This window comes from Pan troglodytes, chromosome 19 (genome assembly GCF_028858775.2).
Source record: "Pan troglodytes isolate AG18354 chromosome 19, NHGRI_mPanTro3-v2.0_pri, whole genome shotgun sequence".
NCBI classification, from domain to species: Eukaryota; Metazoa; Chordata; class Mammalia; order Primates; family Hominidae; genus Pan; species Pan troglodytes.
Window position 1 is genome coordinate 90152013 of NC_072417.2, and position 23625 is coordinate 90175637.

Below are 23625 nucleotides of genomic sequence, written 5' to 3' on the forward strand. Positions count from 1 at the left end.
ATAGAATCATAACAGTTCATTGCTGGAAAGGACTCAGGTCAGGTCATGTAATGAATGCAGAGTCCCAGTAAGCCGATGAGAGGCTTGGACCCCTCTCACACCAGTACTGTTTGCCTCATTGCACTGGGGCTTTGTCTGCTTTTTCTTATCGTTTAATTACCTCCCCCTGCCCTCATGTATTTAAATATCATCTTTTCATTTTTGTGTGCATAGAATTATGACCTATTGTGGTCTCTTTCTGTCGTTAGAGTGTGGTATGATGTGTCAGTGCAGACTTACTAATAATTTGTTTCTGCATTGTGGTTATTTATCACATATATTTATGTTTTGCAGGTGTGAGAGGGTTGCTGTTGTATTGCAATCATGGTGCAGAAATACCAGTCCCCAGTGAGGGTGTACAAATACCCCTTTGAATTAATTATGGCTGTAAGTACTTGACGTTTCAATTTACTCTTTGGCTTCTTATTTATAAAGTACAGTGTTAGAATTTGATGATCTATAGATTTATTGTTCGTCTTCATGGCATCACTTGAACTTATTCTGTTTTTATGCTTATGAACCGTATCTAGAGTGTGTAAAATGTTTTTAAAATACAAGCCTCTGAAAATAAAAATCTGCTTATTAAAAAAAATGCACCTCAGGGTAATGTATGAATTGAAGTTAATTCTCCCTTTGAACACACAGAAGTGGGATTCTAAGCACTTCTTCCTCGGGGTTGTGCTCTTTTTTTCCTTCGTTAGAGTAGCAAAGGGACATGGAGTGTGGTCTTTGCTGCTCGTGTGGAAGAGTGCTCTGCCTATGGGTGAATTCACTTTAGGTGGTGTTAGAACTGAGCACTGTGCGATGGAGTTTTACTCACGATTCAAATGACTCTGTTGAATGAGTTTTTCCGTTATTTACCTGAAGAATTTGGCTGAAAATAAGCATTTTACTAGATGCAAAGCAAACCTTTTCCAGTCATTTTTAGATTACCGTAGGGTATTTCTTCTTTTCCTTTCTCTTTTGTGTTATTATTAAGATATAACATACATACCAGAAAATATAATACAGACAGGAGAATGTGTCTTTCATGAGCACACACCTGATGAAAACGTGTGTCACACTCAGCACACCTGGGATACTGGCACCAAGGTCAGGAACCAGAACATAGGCGACCCAGGAAGAAGTCTGCCCTGGTTCAAGTGAGCCACTGTTTTGACTCCTAATACACAGAGGACTGTTACCTGTTTCTGTTCCTTCTGTAAATAGAAACGCAGGTGTTTTAGCAGCTGGCTGCTGCTGCTCAGCGTATGTTTGTGGGATTTATGTAGATCAATAGTTTTGAAAAAACAAGAAGTCCTCTTACGGGAAGAATTTACATGAGAGGGTTTGTTTTAAAATTTATTTTATTTATTTTTTTGAGACAGCGTCTCACTCTGTCACTCAGGCTGGATTGTAGTGGCGCGATCTCAGCTCACTGCAACCTCCCTCTCCTGGGTTCAAGCGATTCTTCTGCCTCAGCCTCCCAAATAGCTGGGATTACAGACCTGCACTACCATGCCCGCTAATTTTTGTATTTTTAGTAGAGACGGGGTTTCTCTATGTTGGCCAGGCTGGTCTCGAACTCCTGACCTCAGGTGATCCACCCGCCTTGGTCTCCCAGAGTGCTGGGATTACAGGCGTGAGCCACCTCTCCTGGTCTATTTTTATTTTTATTTTTTGAGACAGAGTTTTGTTCTCGTCCAGGCTGGAGTGCAGTGACGCGATCTTGGCTTACTGCAGCCTCTGCCTCCTGAGTTCAAGCGATTCTGCATCAGCCTCCCGAATAGCTGGGATTACAGGTGCCTGCCCCCGCACCTGGCTAATTTGTGTGTGTGTGTGTGTGTGTGTGTGTGTGTGTATATATATATATATACACATATATATTTGTTTTGTTTTGTTTTTTAGTAGAGATGGGGTTTCTCCATGTTGGCCAGGCTGGTCTTGAACTTCTGCCCTCAGGTGATCCTCCTGCCTTGGCCTTCCAAAGTGCTGGGATTACAGGTGTGAGCCACTGTACTTGAGATATAATTTACATTCAGTGAAATGGTCACGTGTCAGGTGTACAGTTTGATCAGTTTTAACAAAAGAATCCCTCACACCTTTGTGAAAACACAGGACATTTGAATCCATCCCCCTGGTGAAGGTTCTGTGGTGCGCCTTCCCTTTCAGGTGTGAGGTTTTGGTGTGTGTGTGTGGGTCAGAAGCTCTGTGTGTTAAGATGTTCTGTGTGTTAAGAAGTTACGTGTGTTAAGATGTAGTTACACGTCTTAAATATGTGTAGCTAGGGCTGTTAACAGTATTTTATGTTGTTGACTTACCATGTTTGCCATTTGCATGTTATCTGTGCTGTTTTGGCTTTTGGTTGTATGAGGCAAAGACCCCCTCCAGCCAGCTTGGGAAGGACTTTGGTGAGTGGGAACATGTATAGTGTGATAGGAATCACACAGGAATCCGGGAATTCGAGCTGGGATGGGCTGAGCTCCAGAGCCTGGGAGTGGAGGGAGGTTCCTGGCTGCTCTGGGGGCCTCAGCCACAGTTTTTCTCTAGGATTTTGCCCTGTGGGACTGTGCCTGGCTCCATGTGCTGGAGCCTTCTACCCCGCCACCAGCTGGCTGCTTTGCTCACTCCTAGTTTTCCTTGTGGCTTCAGCTTGAAGACTTGCTTAGCTGTCTGAAAGCCCTCTGGCCCCAGTTCAACTCTGTGGCATTTCTTGTTGCATTCTTTCAGTTTCTAAGTGACCAATTCCTGTCACATTTCATAGTTCACATCCTTGAGAGAAACTTGATCTAGTTCATTCCCCACCCCGACCCCTGCCCTGGTCCTGGGTTTGAGGATATTGGCTAGCCTGTGGATTGTTTGCCTTGGGTGGGAGGCCTGACCCTTGTTCAGTGAGCTGGGCTGGTGGAGCTGGGGAGGAGGCAGTGGGGGTGGTAGGCAGTGGGCATCGCCGGGTAAAGCAGAGTGGCTGCCCACGGCCCGGGGTGGACACAGGGCAGAGAGTTGGGCGGGGTGGGGGATGTTCTCCAAAACACTTGAGTGTGGCTTAAAAAGTTCATGCAACCCTGATAGTTTGAGGCAAAGGCTGGTTTCTTTGCCAAACGTTAGATTTAATAAAAGAGGAGGTGTTTGGATTGTTTAACGTTCAGACTTCCTTATTTCCCTTACTTCACTATTTTCAAAATTGTGACGTTTACCTTGCCAGTTCATGCAGGACTTTACAGAAGAACTCGAAATCCAAATTCTGAGCTGCCACCAAGTTTTTACAATTAAACCATTTTAAAACTATTGTTCTGAGGTAGTGGTTAATTTCCCTTCTTTTTCTTTCTTTCTTCTCCTTTTTTTTTTCTTTTTTTTATGATTTAAAACTTACTAGTTAGAAACTTTTTTTTTGCCTCACCAGCTTCAGGAAATTTTCTTTTGAATTGTTAGAAAAACAAACAAACAAACACACAGACGCACGCACACGCACGTATATTCTTCCACCCTGTAGTATAAAGAAAACATTTTTAAATCCGAAAATGAAATATGTTACCTTTTTCCTTCCAAAAGTAGACTGTGAGTGATGTTTGTGTGGTGTCCTTTGCCCCCATTTCTTACTGTAGTTTTATGGTATAAAATCCTCAGTATTTGCTTAATTTTTTTTGTCATTGAGGAAAACTAACAGTAAAATGAGTTAACCTGAAAATGCCCTTTTCAGTTCAGCATTCAGAGTGAGGAAAGAGGTATATATGCAGTTAAGGTGAGAACGGAACCGTAGCTTCCGCCGGCGGACTTGTGAGCACATCAGAAAGCGAATGTGCCTCACTAGAACGCACGATGGCGTCAGGAGTGGCCGGCAGTGCCCGGCACGCAGTCACGGGAGGTGGGTCGAGTCCTGGTTTATGTGAGTCCTGTGAGGTGAGAGGGTGGGAGAAAACACCTCACTCAACTTAATGCCCTTGTTTGTTTGTTTTAACCAAGAGTTTACTTGTAATTTAGTATTGCCGGAAAATTGTTCAGGTAAAAAGTGCCTAGTATAAATAGGTACATCAGGTCAGATATGTTAATTGCATCTCACTTGATTTAATGAAAATTTACCATTTGTTTTGAGGTCAGTACCATTAAAAAAAAAACATGTTAAAGTTGTCATTAACTCGCTTGAGTGGTATTTACATAAGCAAAATTGAAGTGGAGGTTTTTCAGTAGGCATTTGCGTGGTGTTGTTTTGTTAGATATCAGCCCAGAAACAGAATGTCAGAGCTTTCAGCGCGTTGGAGCGATCACCTAGCTCAACCCTCCCTTGGAGGGCGGGGAATCTGAGACTCCGAGGTGGTGAAACTTACACAGGTAGTGCCGAGATCTGATTCTCGAGTTTAGTGTTCTTTTCTCATACTATGCTTCTTCCTTCTACCCAGGGATGTGTACCTGAAACATTTTATGAAAGAGAAATCAAAACTTCTTGGCCACACACAAACGAAAGCCTCACACCTGACAAGGAAGGCGCACCAGGGAACCTTCTGGGGGGATGGTTGCAGATGTCCTGTGTTTTGACAAAGGTGTGGGGGACTCATTTTTTAAATTGAGTTATAATTTACATACAGTGAAGTGGTCACATGTCAGGTGTACAGTTTGATCAGTTTTAACCAAAGGGCTTCTCTTCCTGGCTTGCGGGGAGGAGAAATGAATCAGTGAAGGACACTGATTGATTGTGCCTTAAAGGGTTTAAGATCTCACGGGAGCATAGTGATATGATCCCACAGATTAGGAACTTAGAATGGGATGTATAATTCCAGGGTGCTTGAGTTGAAGTGTTTCTTTTTGAAATTTCTAAGATAAAGCACAAACTTTAAAAGTTAAACATTGTCAAGTGCATCTCCCCCTCCCCCTGCATGTTAATGGTTCCTTAATAAAGGCTTCAAAGGGAAAATGAAGGAGGCGGGAGGCCACCTAGCGTAGGAGGGCAGGGTGGGAGAGGTCAAGGTCAGGAGCCCTTAAGGAGAGTTGTGGGAGAGAGGGAAGAACATGAGAGGCCACCTTCTGAACCCGATTTTTGTGGTGACAGCCGCAGGCGAGATAGTGGCTTGGACTCTGGTCTTTCTTCTGCTGAGGACAGCTGTCCTCATTGTGACCAGTGGGAACACACGATAGAAGAGGCTCCATTAGCTCCTGTGCATCCCAGGAGTTGCCACCCTGTCCAGTGCCGTTTCTGTCCGGGCTTATTTCCATTACACAGCAGATGTGGTCACCTCATTCTTTGCTCTCTCCTTTCCTCGCCCTCTTCCCAGTTTCACTGTGCCCTAGGAGTGCTGGCTTTCTCCAGGAACCCCTTCAGTGTCTCTGTCCCTTCAGCAGACACACCCTTTAGACTGTGCCTTCAGGAACCAAGGCACAGACCAAGGTTCTGTCCCTGTCTGTCCCAGCACTGCCATCGTTGCAGCGTAAGCTCCTCCCTTTGCAGGGAAAGACCAGGGGTCCCTTGTTCCTTTGCGCACTCACATCTTTCATCCCTTAGGTCACTTCGTGCTCCCCTGCCACACACTTTCCATTGTGTGTGTCCCGTGTTGAAGGCTTTCCTGTTATCCGTACTCGCACGTCTCAGCTCCTGTGCTTTTTTCGGCAAGGCCATTTGTAGCTGTGTTCTGCCTGGTCCGTTTAACCTTGTTTCATAATTATGTACACTTCCCAGCTTGAACTTGAACGTTTGTTTCTGTCTTGTTCCCGTTGGCCCGGACACACAGTGCCGTTTCCTGCCCCCTCTTTTCTTTTTTCTTTTCAGACTTCTTTGCCTCAGATGTTTGCCATTCCCCATCTGTCTCTCCAGATCTTACCCATCTTGTCCTTCCGCACGTCCCCGATGCCTCTGAAGACGCCATTCATGTTTCTCTCCCTTCCCCGGGACACATTCTTAATGTTGGAGTTGGTGTTAGGTACTTTCACTTGCAATGGGAGTTTCTTTATTCACAAAGCCTCTTGAGTGTTGCTCTCCTACTATTTTGTGTGTCCTTCCAGGGCGGTGACCTTGACAGTTATTTGTCTTGTTCTCCCAAGCGCGGGTGCTGAGGACATAGTCTGTGGGCATGCAGATGTGCGTGACTTGTTCACACGAACTGTGAGGATGAGGACTTGGTGAATGGTGGAAATTCAGATCCAAACTGTATCTCCAGGGCATGATGGCGCCTGTCTGTAGTGCAGTTACTTGAGAACTTGGGAGGGTGAGTTGGGAGGATTTCTTGAGGTCAGGAGTTCGAGACCAACTTGGGCAACATAGCAAGATCCTGTCTCTATAAAAAAATAAAATTAAAATAAATGGTCATGGTGGTGTGTGCCTATAGTCCTAGCTTCTCAGGAGGCTGAAGAGAGAGGATCCTTTGAGCCCAGGAGTTCAAGGCTGCAGTGAGCTATGATCACACCACTGTACTCCAGCCTGGGTTACAGAGCAAGACCCTGTTTCAAAAATAAATAAGGAAATAAAATGCATCTTTAATTCTGTTTTCAGACAAGAGATTTATGTTTTCTACATGGAACAGAAGTAACATGCTGTGGTCTTTCAATTAACCAGTGGGTCACCTGGGAGCAAAGCCCTTTTGTGATATAGTTGGCTGATTTGTGTTTTTTGTTTTTTTTTTAAAATTTTCATAAATGTTGCAAAACCTTGTTGGTAAACACTCTCCTGGCAGTTTAAATGGTGTGCTTTTCCAGGTTGAATAACCAAAAAACCTGCTTACCAGTGTATAGGTTTTGTTTTTGTTTTTGTTTTTAAATACTGCTCCTTGCGGAGCAGGGCTGGCCCACAGGCAGTGCTCTCAGAGTAACCACAGTTGTCGATTAAATGGCCCGAGTACAAAAGAATTTGTTTCGCTCTCCTGCTCCTCTTGCTTTATTTTGTTTTGTACTCTGGCATTTGGGGTTTTTTCCCCCTTTCCTCTCAGGTGTCTCATGTCTTCCCAGTAAGACCGGAGGAAGGAAGAGAAAGAGATTTGCTTTGAGGCCAGGTACAAACCTGTGTCTGCCACAGACCAGCTTTGTAACCTACTAGGCCAGTGACTAGTGTAAGACTGCTGTGAGGAGGTGCTGGAGTGAAACAGACAGCAGGGGTGAGGGTAGGCAAGGGCGACCTGGTGATGCCACAGTCTCCCCCTCTCCCTTCCAGATACCCTGCCCCTTCTCACCTCCAAATACCAGGGGAACTGAATCAGTGTATAAGTGAGTAAATGACTATGAATGTTAGATCAAATAGGCATTTATATTGAAGTTCTTTCATCCATTCCAATTTCATATACAAAACAGGGAGACGTGAGGGATGGACTCGCGACTCATATATCTTACTTCAGGGTGAGGAGACACTGCTCTTCCTTAATCAGGGCCTCCGTGGAGTGCGAAATGCCCGAGGGAGAACACTTTCTGACGGGCAGCTGTGCCCATGTTGTTCCTCTGGTTGGTTGGGCAGGGGGCACAGGTCCTGCTTTGCCCTTTCTCCATCTTTGTGGCAGCTAGCTGCGTTCAGAAACCATCCATCCGCCCACCCGTACCTTGCCTGAATATTCTCTGAGCTGCCTGTCCCCTTTTCTCTAACTTTGTTTTCTTCCTCTGACTGGGGTCCTGTGCACATCAGATTTTCAGCATCGTTTTAGTTACAGGAAATATTTTCAGTCCGTCGTTCATCTTCTCAGAGCATGTCCTCTTTCTCTCATCCTGGATTTCATCCTTGGGCCTTTTTGTATTTCTGATTCTGGTTTTTTTAAGTTTCTGATGGTTAGGTCTGATATTGAAATGCATCAAGGTATTCTTAGATCTTCCAGCAGCCTAATGTGCAGTAGAATTTGTTTTTACCCAAACGAATAAGCAATCTACTTTTTGGGGTAGCTGACTTAAAACCCAACTTTGTTCAAGTCTGGAAGTGGAGGGAAATGTTGCATTTTCTCCTATGACATATAAAAGGACCTGGTCAATCAGTGGGAGATTGTGCTGCCCTCATTTGTAAAGTTGTGAATGCCATCACGTGAGTCCTATTGCATTTCATCAAAGCTGGGGTGGTGTAATTAGTCAGATTTAGTTGGTTTTGAAAATGGACAATTAGAGTGAGCTTTCATTATGTGCTACTTTGTACAGAGCCAGACCTTCTCCCTTGTATTCCGCCTCTCAGCATTATGCATTCCAGTTGGTTTTTCCCCATGCTTTTCCTGAGCTGTATCCAAGTGTCTTTAATGCGCTAGAGTGAAGGCAGTTGTGGTGCAGTAGGAAAATATTTCAAGCAGAAATAAGATGGATCAGATTCAGCTTCTCGCCTCTCTGATTTACCTGGTTTTATAAAAACAAACAAACCCCCAAACCTTGTTTTATGGAAAATTTCAAGCATACACAGGTAGAGAGAATCATATAATAAATGCCATTTACCCATCACCCAGCTTCAATGTTATCAGCATCTTGCCGGTTCAATGTTATCAGCATCTTGCCGGGCCTGACACAGTGGCTTATGCCCGTAATCCCAGCACTTTGGGAGGCCAAGTGGGGAGGATGGCTTGAGGCCAGGAGTTTGAGACCAGCCTGGGCAACGTGGTAAGACCCTGTCTCTAAAAAACAAAACAAACTCTTGCCAATATTTTTATCAGTTCTACCCACTTTTTTCTTTCCTGGTGTATTAAAGCAGATTTCAGGTATCTTGTTAATTTGTTGACAAATACTTCAGTGTACATCTCTAACCTTTTGCTTATATTATTTTTATTTTTTTGAGATAGGGTTTTGCTTTGTCACCTAGGCTGGAGTGTAGTGGCACGATTATAGCTCACTGCAGCCTCGAACTCCTGGGCTCAAGGAGCCCTGCCTCAGCCTGCTGAGTAGCTGGGACTACAGGCTCACACCACCATGCCAGCTAATTTTTCTTTTTTTAAATTTGAAATTATATTCTTGTTGCTTAAGATTACTAAGGCAGACTTTTTTTTTAAACCAAAATATTCAGTCTCCATAGAGACTGTCAGAAATGGTCAGTGCTGGCTGGGCACGGTGGCTCATGCCTGTAATCCCAGCCCTTTGGGAGGCTGAGGCGGGTGGATCATTTGAGGTCAAGAGTTTGAGACCAGCCTAGCTAACATGGTGAAACCCTGTTTCTACTAAAAATACAAAAATTAGCTGGGCGTGGTGGCAGGCAGCTGTAATCCCAGCTACTTAGGAGGCCGAGGCAGGAGAATCGCTTGAACCCAGGAGGCAGAGGTTGTAGAGAGCCGAGGTCGTGCCACTGCACTCCAGCCTGGGTGACAGAGCGAGACTCCGTCTCAAAAAAAAAAAAAAAAAAAAAAGGAAATGGCCGGTGCCAGCTCTATTGCAAGTTATCTTGTGGTATTGGGAAGTTTTCAATGAGCAATAATCGTGCTTCGGGTAAACCTCACTGACTATGATGGGGCCACTGTGCAGAGAGCCTTTCTCCTTTTTAAACACAGCCGCCATGTTGTTATCCCACCTAACGAAAGTACTAGTGATGCCTGATGATCATCTAATACACAGTCCACGTTCATGTTTTCTCACTTGTCTAAAAAATGTCTTTCATAAGTTGCTTGGATCCTGCTTCAAATAAAGCCATTTGTATTTGGTTATTATGTTTCTTGGGTCTCCTTTATTCTCTAACATTCTCCCTTTCCTTTTGTTTCCTTTCATGCCATTGATTTGTTAGAGAAACTGGGTCATTTGTCCTGTTCAGTTACCTTAACCTTTTGCTGATTTAATTGTTCCTTACAGCAAATAGGCTGTAAGGAGAAGGTGTGGACCTAAATTCAATCAATGCAGCCACCCTTTAGCAGTTCTCTTTATTTATTTATTATTATTATTTTTTTGAGGCAGAGTTTCACTCGTCACCCAGGCTGGAGTGCAGTGGCGCAATCTTGGCTCACTGCAACCTCCGCCTCCCGGGTTCCAGTGATTCTCCTGCCTCAGCCTCTGAGTAGCGGGACTCCAGGCATGCGCCACCACGCCCGGCTAATTTTTGTATTTTTAGTACAGATGGGGTTTCACCACGTTGGCCAGGCTGGTCTCAAACTCCTGACCTCAAGTGATCCACCCTCCTTGGCCTCCCAAAGTGCTGGGATTACAGGCGTGAACCACTGAGCCTGGCTAGCAGTTCTGTTTAAACATTTGCTGGCAGAGATGGAAACTAATAGTTAAAACCAGCTGCTCCCCTTTTCTTCCTAGGATTGTTCTATATAATTTTGAGTTGCAAATAAGATGCAAAATATTTTTTTCCCAAATTAAACTAGGCCATTCTATTTATGGTTACTCCTTATTTATTTATTTTTGTAGTTACTTTTTAACACTGAATGGGTCCTCATTTTGTACTGAAAGCAGGTGAGAGGGATTAATTTATTGGCAGCGTTTCTATGTAGTGCATGCAGCAGGCACTTGGCAGGAGTCTGGCCTGGGGCTGAGGAGGTGGGTGGTGTTTGTGGTCTGAGGCGTCCAGTTGTGCTGGGCAGTCAGTCCTTGCCCTCTTCTGTTGTCTCTTTTATTAGAGCTCTGGATAGGGCTGTTGGGCTGCCTGGGGAAGCTTCCCTGGAGAAGTTCACTGTAGAGAGGATTTTGGTTGGCAGATGTTATAATTGATCCATCTCTCTTGATTTTTGACCTGTACGCTAGTGAAGCAGACACTTTTATATAGTTCTAGTGGAATTATTTTGCATGTTGTAACAAGAAGCATATATTGCGTTGTAATTTTCTTGCATGGTACAAGTTGATGTAAGAGGACAGCAGCCCTCTGTATCCTTGTGTTCTGCACCCACAGATACAACCAACCGTGGATCAGAAATGTTCAGGAAAAACAATAAAAATAATACAACAATAAACTGTAATACAAATAAAACTCATGCAACAACTATTTACATAGCATTTACATTGTATTTGGTATTATAAGTAATGTAGAGAGAATTTAAAGTGTACGGGAGGGCTGGGTGTGGTGGCTCACATCTGTAATCCCAGTGCTTTGGGAGGCCAAGGCGGGAGAATCACTTGAGGCCAGTAGTTTGAGACTAGCCTGGGCAACTTAGCGAGACTCTGTCTCTATGATAAATTGAAAAAAAATTAGCTGGGTGTGGTGGCGCATGCCCGTAGTCTCAGCTACTCAGGAGACTTGAGACAGGATTGTTTGAGCCTAGGAGTTTGAGGCTGCAGTGCCACTCTGGCCTGTGTGAACAGAGCGAGGCCCTGTATCTAAAAGATGTGTGTCTGTGTATATGAGAGGATGTGTGTAGGTTAAATATAAAATGTAAATGCCACTCCATTTTTATATCAGGGACTTGGGCATCCACAGGTTTTGGGATTGGAGGGACATCCTGGAACCAGTCCCCTCCAGATACCGAGGGAGGACTCTACTGGCCCCTTCTGTTTTTTTTTTGTTTTTTTTTTTTAAGAGAAGTCTGTCTCTATAATTATGTATCAATATATGAAATAATTGCTATGTGTATCTTTATATGTACTGGATCCATTTTCCATTCAGACATCTGCCCTGTTTTTCAGTGATCTGTACTGCCATGTGTATCAGTAGAATATCTGAGGTACTGATAAGCGTCCAGTTTGTAAATGTCTTGTGTATTTCAGTAGATGGCTGCGTCCTTACTTCTTTTCCTTTTAGGGGTCTGGCCTTCCCCTTCTGATCTGGACTTTCTTTATTCCACTTTCTTGCCTTATTAAGGTGCGGATGGATTGTTTGTTCCTTTTCCTCTGATTTTGCTGTTTGGGGACCCCCAGTTGTATATTTTGCATTTTCTGGCAATAATAGGTGTTTTAATGAGCAGTTAATGCTATTTTAGGCATAGCTATCTGGCTCTCTTCCTGGGCAGCCCCATTTAAACCTGTGGCTTCACCTGTCACTTTATAAACTAAAGATCTCAAAGCTTTGTCTTCACCCGAGATGCCCCCCAGGAGCTTCCAAACTCCAAGCCAGGTGTCTGGCAGACATCTCCATTTCACTGTCCCAGGCAGATTTAATGCCTCTGAAACAGAGTTCATCTCCTCTTGCCTGCGCAAAAAACACACACCCCAACAGAAACAAACACACACCCACACCCACACACCCACCCCAGTAAAAACCAAACCAATAAAACACCACTCAGAAGCTCTGCCTTTCCCCTGAGCTGCTGCTTTAGATGTGTGGCCCCGCAGGTACCTTACCCTCAGAGCAGAAATCCAGGCATCCCTGGCAGCCTTCCTTCCTCACCCCTCAGTCTTGCTGGTGCCCAGATGGGAGCTGGCAGAGATGTCTCCTGGATGGGCACTCACTTTGCTCTTCTGTAGCCTTGGTGGCTTAGCCCCAGACCACTCCTCCTTACAACAGCCTCTGGACCCTGAGTCTACCCCTCACTCTTCTGCTCTTCCTCGGGGCTGCTGCCAGAGAGATCGGTACATTGTAAACTTGACTGTGCTGCCTGCAAGTTTCAAATGATGAAGTGGCTGCACCTCATCTTCATTTATTTATTTATTTAATTTTTTTGAGACAGAATCTCGCTCTGTTGCCCAGGCTAGAATGCAGTGGCGCCATCTCGGCTCACTGCAGCCTCCGCCTCTCTCCTGCCTCAGCCTCAGCTGGGATTACAGGCGTGAGCCACTTCGCCCAGTCCACGTACCTCATCTTTAAGATGAGGTTCCCAGCTTAAGCTTGGCTCCCAGAATCCTTTGTCATTGGCCTTCTGCCTGTCCCGGCAGCCTCCTCTCCATGGCGAGGCCTCCACACCCACTGCACAGTCTAATTATGTCGAATTTCTTGCTGTTTCCTAGGTATACCATTTTTTGTCATGATCTTGGTGCCTTGACCACATACTTGCCTAGAATACCTTTCCTCCTTTCTCACCTGGCTGACTCTAGCTGGCCGCATGCAGTTGCTCCTGGTGGAGGATCCTCTCTGTGCACTGGCAGCCGCTGTAGGGTCCTGACACTCCACTGGTCTCTCTGCCTCTGTCACCTTCCCTGCAACTGCCAGTGTTCCCAGGGTGAGAATCAAATCCTCATGCCCTCAAAAATAGATTTCTCGGCCAGGCGCGGTGGCTCACACTTGTAATCCCAACACTTTGGGAAGCTGAGGCAGGTGGATCACTTGAGGTCAGGAGTTCGAGACCAGCCTGGCCAACATAGTGAAACCCCATCTCTATTAAAAATACAAAAATTAGCTGGGCGTGGTGGCGCACATCTGTAATCCTAGCTACTGGGGAGGCTGAGGCACGAGAATTGCTTGAACCCAGGAGGCTGAGGTTGCAGTGAGCTGGGATCGCACCACTGCACTCCAGACTGGGCAGCAGAGCGAGACTCCGTCTAAAAAAAAAAAGATTTCTATGAAGAGTAGAGGGTCTTGCAATATATGCTTTCGTTTCTTGCATCACTTCTTCTCTGTCAGTGAAATTTTTTTTTTTTTTTTTTTTTTTTTTTTACTCTAATCCCATGACATGATGAAAATTTTGACAAAAGGTTACATTGGAACATAGTCTTTTGGTCGGCTGTATTTACTATTTATGGTTCAAAAGAATCTGATGCAAATCGTGTTTTGTGAGTAAAATAGTTCAGTGAACTGAAGCTTATAATCCCTCTAGTTGCCTGAAAAGCGTGTCCTGGTTTATGTGTCACTTAGTGTTTTGAGTGGCTTTTCTCCTGTAGTGATGAATACAAAGTATATACAAAATCCTATTTCTTTGGTTCTCCTACAGAACATAAATCTATTTTAAGTAAAATTCTTGACTCTGGTAGAATGGTAATCTGATTTTAAGATTTCTCCAAATTCAAAACCCAAGAGTTATTACATAATTCTTGTTTTCTTAATAAATAAGTTATTCCATAACATGAGGTAGGCCTAATCACAAAATGTGTGTGTTTCTTTTCTTTTTCCTAGTTTAATGCTTGTGTATGTATTAAAAAACAAGGCCCAGAACTAAAAGCTACAGGGTACATATTTTAAGAAGTAAATTGATTTAAGTGGTCATTGGTATGTTGCAGGGTTTATGGCATTAATATTTAGAAAGCTCTTCTCCAAACATGTATTATCTTCATTTGAATTTTCTCACACAAAGTTGGTTTAGAATGTAAATTCGAAGAGTTCCAAATCCTAATTCTTCACTGAGTCAGAATTTCTGGAGGTGAGTCCCGCCAGTCTGTGGCTTCACAAGGCTTCCAGGTGATTCTTACGCCTGCTCAAGCTGGAGAACCACTGGTGTGGATTTGCATCATTTGAATTTGTAGTACATGGGATAGGAAGAAAGGAGGGTGGTTTCTATTATAACTTTTTTTTTTTTTGAGACGGGGCCTCGCTGTGTTGCCCAGGCTGGAGTGCAGTGGCATGATCTCGGCTCACTGCAGCCTCCACCTCCCAGGTTCAAGCGATTCTTCTGCCTCAGCCTCCTGAGTAGCTGGGATTACAGGCGTGCGCCACCATCCCCGGCTAATTTTTGTATTTTTAGTAGAGACGGGGTTTCACCATGTTGGTCAGGCTGGTCCCAAGCTCCTGACCTCGTGATCCGTCTGCCTTGGCCTCCCAAAGTGCTGGGATTACAGGCATGAGCCACCATGCCTGGCCATAACTTTTATTTAAAAGTTTTTCAAAGGAATGATTTTTTTCAACAGGCTGTATAAATAGGCTCTTATTACATCATGTTTTCATGTGACGGATTTAACATACACTAGAAGGAGACTGTTTGCTTTATGTACTTCTCCAAATTGCTGTTCTTGAGTTTATTTAGTGATGTCCACGTTATATTAACAAGCATGTGGGCCAGGCATGAGCCACCGTGCCTGGCCATAACTTTTATTTTTGTATTTTTAGTAGAGATGGGGTTTCACCATATTGGCCAGACTGGTCTCGAACTCCTGACCTCGTGATCCAACCGCCTTGGCCTTCCAGAGTGCTGGGATTACAGGCGTGAGCCACCGTGCCCGGCCTGTAACCACTTTTAAGTGCAGAGTTCAGTGGCACTGACTAAATTCACATCGTTGTGCAGCCACCACCACCATCCATCTCCAGAACTTTCTCATCTCCCCAGATCGAAGCTCTGTCCCCATGAAACACTCATTCCCCATTCTTCCTTTCCCCAGCCCCTGGCAGCCACCATTCTTTCTGTCCCTAAAAATTTGACTACTCTCGGTACCTCTTATGGGTAGAATGACACAGTACTTGACCTTTTGTGTGACTGGGTTTTTTCACTTAGCCTAATGTCTTCAAGGTTCATCCATGTTGTAGCATGTGCAGAATTCCCTTCCTCTTCAGGGGTGAATTGTACTCAATTGTATCTGCCACATTCTGCTCATCCATTGACTTATCGGTGGACGTTGGGTTGTTTCTACCTTTTGTCTGTTGTCTGTACTATACATTTTTAAAGTTTCAATTACATTTTATAGCTTGCTTTCTTTTCTTTTTTTTTTTTTTTTTGAGACAGTCTCACTCTGTTGCCTAGGCTGGAGTGCATTGGCACAATCTCGGCTCACTGCAACCTCCGCCTCTGGGGCTCAAGCAATTCTCGTGCCTCCCAAGTAGCTGGTATTACAAACGTGCACCACCACGCCCGGCTAATTTTTGTAATTTTAATAGAGACGGGGTTTCACCATGTTGGCCAGGCTGGTCTAGGACGCCTGGCTTCATGTGATCCACCCAGCTGTAGTGCTTTTTTTGTTTTGTTGTTTCTGAGATAGACTCTCACTCTGTCACCCAGGCTGGAGTGCAGTGGCACAATTTCGGCTCACTGCAGCCTCCACCTCCCGGGTTCAAGCAATTCTCCTGCCTCAGCCTCCCAAGTAGCTGGGATTACAGGTGTGAGCCACCACACCTGGCTAATTTTTGCATTTTTAGTAGAGATGGGGGTTCGCCCTCTTGGCCAGGCTGGTCTCGAACTTCTGACCTCAGGCGATGGGCCTGCCTGGGCCTCCCAAAGTGCTGGGATTACAGGCATGAGCCACCACACCCGGCCTCTTTTCTTTTCTTTTTTTCTTTTTTTTGAGACAGAGTCTCGCTCCGTTGCCCAGGCTGGAGTGCAGTGGCGCGATCTCAGCTCACTGCAACCTCCATCTCCCAGGTTCAAGCGATTCTTCTCTCTCAGCCTCCCAAGTAGCTGGGACTACAGGCGCCCACCACCAAGCCTAGCTAATTTTTGTATTTTTAGTAGGGATGGGGTTTCACCATATTGGCCACACTGGTCTCAAACTCCTGACCTCGTGATCTGCCTGCCTCGGCCTCCCAGAGTGCTGGGATTACAGGCGTGAACCACCGCTCCCGGCCCTTGTCTTTTATATTTGATAGATTCCAGATCCAAAAGACAAGTTCCTTGAGGAATTCAACCACTATTTTATTCCGTCTGTTGAAAATACAGCTTTAATTTACAGCTCATGATTGCCACTGTTGTTAATTTTTTAACAAAGAAAGAATAGCGTGTAAAAGCTGGTGTGGAATGATGAGCTGAGTGGTGACCCACTTAAATAAAAGGGTGAACTCCCGTGCTAAGGGGATGGAGGTGGTAGAGAAGATAGAGAATCCTGTAGATGACCCTGCCCCCCGTTAAGTGTTCAAGTCATAGTGTTACTCCTGATTTTCTTTTCTTTGTTCTTCAGAGTGTGATTTAAATTTTAAGTGCTTCAAGGTCTATGAAGTACAACCTGCACAGTAGATATTTAATAAACAGTGAGTGATCAGTATTTTCCTGATGGATTAAAGCACTCCTATTGGCAGCCTACTGACTCTGTGGAGTTATTATTCTGGTTCATGAAACCAGATAATATTTCCATAGCTCATTGCATTCCTTTATGTGGGCAAACACATGGCATCTTTAAAAGCTGACAGCTGCAGTTCCCTAGAACACCAAATGCTTTTCTGAAGTCCACAAATTTCTCTTTTACACTCTGGAAAGTAAAACCGTACTCTGCCAAGTCCAAGCGGATCTGAAAGGGAATATGCACACTGCTATTTTGTTGTTAGAGAGAGATTTGTACTCAGTTTGCTCTTTATTAGACCAAAAATTTTTCAGATTAGGAATGGTTTTTGAATATCATGCATGTTTTGGTTTCCTTTGGATGCTTTCAGCATCATGCGATTGCTTTAAACACATGAAAAGCAAAGAGAAATAAAACCTTTCATAGCCCTGTAGACATTCTTGTTTGCCTAGGGCTTAAGTAATTGTGGCATGCAAAGTATTTGACATTCAAGATTTATTGACGGAGACCAGGTATCTTAAGTATAAAGATTTGTATTTAAAGATGTGTATACCTCCATTTTTTTCTAACTAGTGTCTTTATAATTCTCTAACAGGGATTGGTTGTCTTTGTACTTTTATTTTGATAATCGAAAAACTACATAGATGCGTTGAGATCATCTGTATAGCATGCTTACAGCTGAGCACTATCAGCACATGGTTAGCTTTTATTTTTTGTGGACAACAAATAATACTGTTTTAATGGCTGAAAGTAAATACAAAAAGAATAGGGATGAAATTACTATGTAAATGATGTGTTTGAGCGAACTGTAGACTGGGGTACTTACTTTGCAGATGGGGAGCTGTACAAATAAAGATTGAAATAGAGTAAAATGATGGGAGTAGTGAGTCATCAAACAGCTTCTGTCCAGTTTGAAAGAAGCCGTGCCCCTCCTGTTCAGTTCCATATTCATTTTGAAGGGGAAATTGGTCTTCAACAAATTGTCATTTTCCCCATGAAATGTATGTTGTTTACATTTTATAATTGTATGAGCTTTTTTGTTTAGAAACTAGTTTGTTTGCACCTATTTAAGTAACGTTATAATAAAAATAACTGGCCAGTCAAGGTGGCTCACGCCTATAATCCCAGTCCTTTGGGAGGCCAAGGCGGGCAGATAACTGGGGGTCAGGAGTTTGAGGCCAGTCTGGCCAACATGGTGGAACCCTGTCTGTACTAAAAATACAAAAATCAGCTGGGCATGGTGGCACCCACCTGTAATCCCAGCTACTGGGGCGGCTGAGGCGAGAGAATCACTTGAGCCGCGGGGATGGGGGTGGGATGGAGGTTGCAGTGAGCTGAGATTGTGCCACTGCACTCCAGCCTGGGCAATAAAACGAGACTCTATCTCAAAAAAAAAATTAATTAAAAAATAAAAATAACTGGTCAATAGACTGAGTTCTGCAAGGGGAAAAAAGTAACTGGTCAACATTAAAGGTTCAAGGAAACGTTTCTCTTTTAAAAGGAGGGTTTGTACATGACTCAAGCTTCATAAAGGATTTCTTTGCCATAGAGATTTTGCTTTACTTTGATGAATCCAAATCAGCTGGGTCCTTAAATTGGTTTTTTTTTTTTTTTTTTTTTTTTTTTTAAACAACCAGAGGTTAAGGAGGGGAGGGGAATAAACATCCTTGTATTATCCTGTTTGTGTTTAACATGAGTGCCTGGTTGGCTCAAGTACTATATTTTAATTTTTGTTTGTTTCCCTTCCCTTCCCTCCCCTCCCCTCCCTTCCTTCCTTCCTCTCTTTCTCTCTTTCTCTTCTTTTCTTCTTTCTTCTTCTTTTTTTTTTTTAAACAAACCCTTGTGTTGAGGGCTGACTTTCAATAGATCGCAGTGAGGGAGGTGCTCTGCTACGTACAAATCCCCGACCCAGAATTCTGCAGGTCGTCTATGAATGGTTTAGAGCCAGGTTCCCCACGAACATGGGTGGCCCAACGGGCAAGGGGGCAACTGCCTTTCCCAGGACGAGGGGCTTTCTGCACCGGACCCCAGTCCTGGCGCTCGGCGGGGGAGGGACTGGCTGTCTGAGGCCATTGGAGGCCAACCGAGGCCCCACGGGCACTGCTGTATCCGTCTGCCTGGGTGGGATTCTGACTTAAAGGCGTTCAGTCATAATCCCACAGATGGTAGCTTCGCCCCATTGGCTCCTTATTGTGGCTCAAGTATTTTTAAATATGGGCAACCCTTCAGTGCAAGGAATCAAATTAGTACTGATTTGACAGCCATTTGAATTGAAGTTGATATTGACTGGTAAGGCTGAGATGAGAATGGAAAATAGGAATGACAGTGTCTTCAATTTCTTCTGGGTGTAATTTAGATCTGTGGAAAGTAACATGATGTATATTTTGACTGCATGATTACCACATGGTGGAAAGGTTAAAAAAATGTGTTGTGGACCAGGCACGGTGGCTCACACCTGTAATCCCAGCACTTTGGGAGGCCGAGGCAGGTGGATCACCTGAGGTCGGGAGTTCGAGAGCAGCATGACCAACATGGAGAAACCCCTGTCTCTACTAAAAATACAAAATGAACTGGCGTGGTGGTACGTGCCTTTAATCGCAGTTACTCGGGAGGTTGAGGCAGGAGAATCGCTTGAACCGGGGAGGCGGAGGTGTCGGTGAGCCGAGATGGTACCATTGCACTCCAGCCAGGGCAACAAGAGCGAAACTCTGTCTCAAAAAAAAAAAATCTGTTGTGGATTCTCATAGTCATGTTTTCTTTTTCATGAAGGACATTTTGGAGTGCTTTGTAGGTGATGTTAAGATCCTCACCTAAAACTATATCATGTTTTTAACTTTAAAAGCTTAAAACACTTAAAGCTATTTAGTTTGAGAATATTGGCCATGTACCAGGGAGACAGGGGAGTTTGGTATGCCATCGGCCAATAGGACACAATTCTCTAGCAGCTTCTGCCTCCTGGACTCTTGTTATTTCCTGGAGGGGATTGACGTAGCTCCTGCCGCTGTGCTTGGTCTGGAGCTTGCAGTGGCAACTGAGCCCCTTGAGTTCTGCTCTCAGCGAGTATAGAGTCTGTGAAAATCGATGATACGAATTGGACTTACTGTGTCACACCCAACTAAACTGGAGTCGAGAGACCAGGGGAGAAGAAAAGCTGGGACACAGAGCGTCTGCCCCGGGATTATCTTGAAGGCCAGCTGCCACAGTGACCTGCTGTAACTTTAAGACCAGTGTTAACTCCTTGCTGCTGAAATGAACTACTGTGACTCTGAGACTGGTTTTTCTCAGCACCGTCCCTCCCTCATCAGTCAGAGCTTGCCAGCTCCCAAAAACTTCACTAGTACCAGTGAGTTTTCAAAACAGTATGTCACCTTTCTTTCTTTTCTTTCTTTTTCTCCTCCTCTTCCCTCCTCTTTGGTTTTATACTTTAGCTATGAAGGCCATTTACCAGAGTCAAACTTGTTGTTAACAAGCAGAATTTTTAAGTTCATTCAGAGAGTCCCTCAGACCTTTCTGAGCCTGTTCACTTGCAGAGAGCAGACGCTGTCACCATGTTCTTCGTGTCATGCATTCACATGGATATTCAGTCTTCATATGCTGTCAAGTTTCTTTAAGATCAAAGGAGCGGCTCGCAGCGGGGCCACATAGATGATGACATTTCTCTTTCTCATAAAACCCCCAGCCTTCCGTTTTTTTCTTCGCACATACCGAAGAGCACCCTGGTCTTTCTCTATGCCCTAAGTTGCAATTCTCTTTTCCCAAATGAAACTGTTTTAGGGATTCAGCTTTATATTTTTATTTGACCTTGACAAGCCCAGGGTGAAGATGATACTGCTTGGCCTGGAGAGGAGCCTGGGCTCCTGGGTGGCAGCCAGGGATCCTGCCACTGAACCGCAATTTGCAAAATACTTAAAGAACATATAACAGGTCTAAGAACAACATTTAGAGAGTGCTTGTGAGGCAATACCTTGTTTATTGCCCACACTTACTTTGTGGGTAGGCTCTTTCATCCCACTTTACAACTGAGGAAACAGGTTGAAATTGGTTACTAAGTGATTTCCCTGACCTGGCTGCCTCGCCTGCTGACAGCGGTGTGGGCTGACCCGGTACCGTGCCCCCGAGCAGGCAGAGCGCCTGTGCCCACCTGGAGGCCATCAGCCCACGGCGCTCAGGCACTTGGCTTTCATAATTCCCATCAGGGCCAGTTTGCAGTCTTTGCTTTAAAAGACCTCTCTGGGAGTCACTCTGAACCAATTCTGGTTTGAGGGAGGAGTGCCCAATTTGGTCAATTAAACTCAATTTTTTGAAAAACCTCCCTATTTCCCCCCACCTCTTTTCCCTTTTGCTCTGTCTGGTGTGATCCGTCTCCCTGCTGGGCAGTAACCCTTTTTCCCAGCGCTTTCCCTTTGTTGGTGGCTTTCTTTCTGTTTGCTTGGACAGGAGGCCTTTGCTTCCAGGTTGTCCAGCTGGGATTCAAATCAAGGTCCATTGACACAAGAGCCCAGGCTCTAATTTGCCCTGCCATATGCCTCCCCGGTTTGTGTCTTCGTCCTAGAATGACAGTGCTGGAGGAGTGGAGGGAAAGGACACTTGGATAGCTGAGTTGCAGACATGATAATTGGGTGGGTGCGGGTGAGGGTGGTGGTGATGCGGAGTGGGAGGAAGTTGCTAGGAAAGCTGAGCTTGAAATAGCTGAAGGCCATAGATGCTGGCACAGTGTGGAGTCTGGCAGGTAATCGTGTGGCAGAGAAGGCTTTTGTCCTGAGAATAGTAGATGACCTCCCAGAACTGTGGGAACAACAGTCTCATGTTTACATTTATTCAGGCCACAATGGAGCTGAGCAATTTGCTTCCTGACATGAATTCTTTCTCTTCCAAGTAGATCGTGTTTCCTTATTCTGTGGAAAACGTTAATGCCATTAGAAGCCAGATTGAGGGCTACCTGTAACCGGAAACCTCTGCAGAGAACATCCTGTTACTCAGTACGCCTTTTTCTTCATTTATTTTATGAAAGTTCCCTTTCCACTTGACTGATACTTATCTTCAGGGCCATATTTTCTCCTTCTGTCAACCGAATATAGTATACGTAGCTAATCAATGAATTAGAAAACTAAATCCATATATTTCCTCTTCTTCTGTGAACCCCGAATATCTGAGACAGGTCTTAGTTAATTTAGAAAGTTTATTTTGCCAGGATTGAGGACGTGCCTGTGACACAGCCTCAGGAGGTGCTGACAACATGTGCTCAAGGTGGTCAGGGCACAGCTTGGTTTTACTTATTGTAGGGAGACATGAGACATCAGTCAGTATATGTAAGATGTACATTGGTGCTGTCCAGAAAGGCGGGACAACTTGAAGCAGGGAGGGGGTCTCCAGGTCGCAGGTGGGTGAGAGAGGCAGCCAGAAGCATTTTTCTCAGTGAGTAGAGGGGTGACTTTGAGTGGAATGGGAGGCAGATTTGCCTCCCAGTTTGACTTTTCCTTTTAGCTGAGTGATTTTGGGGCCCCAAGATTTATTTTCCTTTCACAATTTATATGATAAGGGGAGTGTTTTATTCCCAGTGCCTGAACTGAAGTATGATCCTTTTTTTTGCCATTATCTTCCTTTGGCCTTTTCTTTTCTCTGTAGAAGGCAGGAGACCTAATATGCTCCTATTTATACCTAGTTCCTTTTTTTAGTCGGCTAATTATTTACTTAAAATAACTGGTTCCTAGCAAAGTCTCATGAGACTTACATCTTGTATTTTTAGGGTCATGAGTGAGATAATTATTTTAGTTTGGTGAACACATGGATTTTATTTGGTGCATTTCCAAAGTTTAGTAGAAAAGATAAATGTCAAATGAAAATGTTTAGTGTTTTAAACTGTTTGCATTCAGAAGGTCCCCCTCCTCATCTTGTGCATAGCTCAGCTGGTTCCTGGACTGTGGGCCTGACAGCGGCTTTACTTCATTACCAATAGTGTCTTCCTCCTTGAGAGGTTCATGTGCTGCACGGAACAGTAGCCACACTTATTGAGTATTGTACTTATTCTTTGTTTTTGAGATGAGATCTTGCTATGTTGCCCAGGCTGGTGTCGAACTCCTGGGTTCAAGTGATCCTCCCACCTTGGCCTCTCAAATTGCTGGGATTACAGGCCTGAGCCATCATGCTTGGCCCCCTACTTATTCTGTGTCAGGGCCTGCCAAACATTTTATGTTTTCTTATTTAATCTTTCAACAATGCTGTAAGTTGAAGATCATGAAGAAATTGAAGCTTAATGAAATTAAATAGCCTCCCCAAGGACCACTTTTAATGGTGGAACTGGGATTTGAAGCCAGATCTGCCTCTTCTAAAGCCCGTGCTCTGAAATAGAATGGTAACTGGAGTGGGGCAGACCTGGGTTCATATCCTGGGTTCAAATTCTCTCAGCCTCTGTTTCTCATTTTAAAATGGGAGAAACACTTATTTCATGGAAAGATTAGACCTATTAAGGGCCAGGTGCAGTGGCTCATGGCTGTAATCCCAGCACTTTGGGAGGCAGAGGCAGGTGGATCACTTGAGGTCAGGAGTTCAAGACCAGCCTCGCCAACATGGTAAACACCTGTCTCTACTAAAAATACAAAAATTAGCCAGGCTGGATGGCGCACACCTGTAGTCCCAGCTACTTCAGAGGCTGAGGCAGGAGAATGGCTTGAACCTGGGAGGTGGAGGTTGCAGTGAGTGAAGATCGTGCCATTGCACTCCAGCCTGGGTGACAGAGCAAGACTCAGTCTCAAAAACAAAAAACAAGATAACAACAACAACAAAAAAAGATTATACCTATTAAATGCAGTAATCTTTGTGAAGCTGATTAGGGTGCATGCGTACTAGGCTCTCCATATATACATGTTGGTTTGATCATCTCTCTGATGTGTTTCTCCCCAGATGAAAGCTCTTCATGGGTAGGACACTTGTCTTGTGTTCATGTGTCCTCAGCCCTGTGCCTGTTGGAGA

General features: G+C 44.5%; 1 protein-coding gene and 1 non-coding gene across 15 annotated transcripts in view; one reads left to right on the forward strand and one right to left on the reverse strand.

Moving 5' to 3' along the window:
• SEC14L1 (SEC14 like lipid binding 1) overlaps window positions 1-23625 on the forward strand; it is a 90755-nt gene that overhangs the window by 17704 nt on the left and 49426 nt on the right. For 13 of the 14 annotated variants that reach the window (XR_010153101.1, XR_010153100.1, XR_010153103.1 and 10 more), the window contains one exon: window positions 334-426. Coding sequence is in view for 9 of the 14 variants with exons in the window: in XM_054670114.2 (XP_054526089.1) it covers window positions 364-426 (63 nt within the window). In the remaining 5 variants the exon portion in view is untranslated. Of the gene's footprint in view, window positions 1-333; window positions 427-19980; window positions 20000-23625 lie in introns of those variants that run through there. The other variant, XM_054670115.2, reaches the window with a different exon arrangement.
• On the reverse strand, window positions 9268-9412 carry LOC129137778 (U4 spliceosomal RNA). The gene has a single exon (XR_008540569.1). It is a non-coding gene; the product is annotated as a U4 spliceosomal RNA (small nuclear RNA).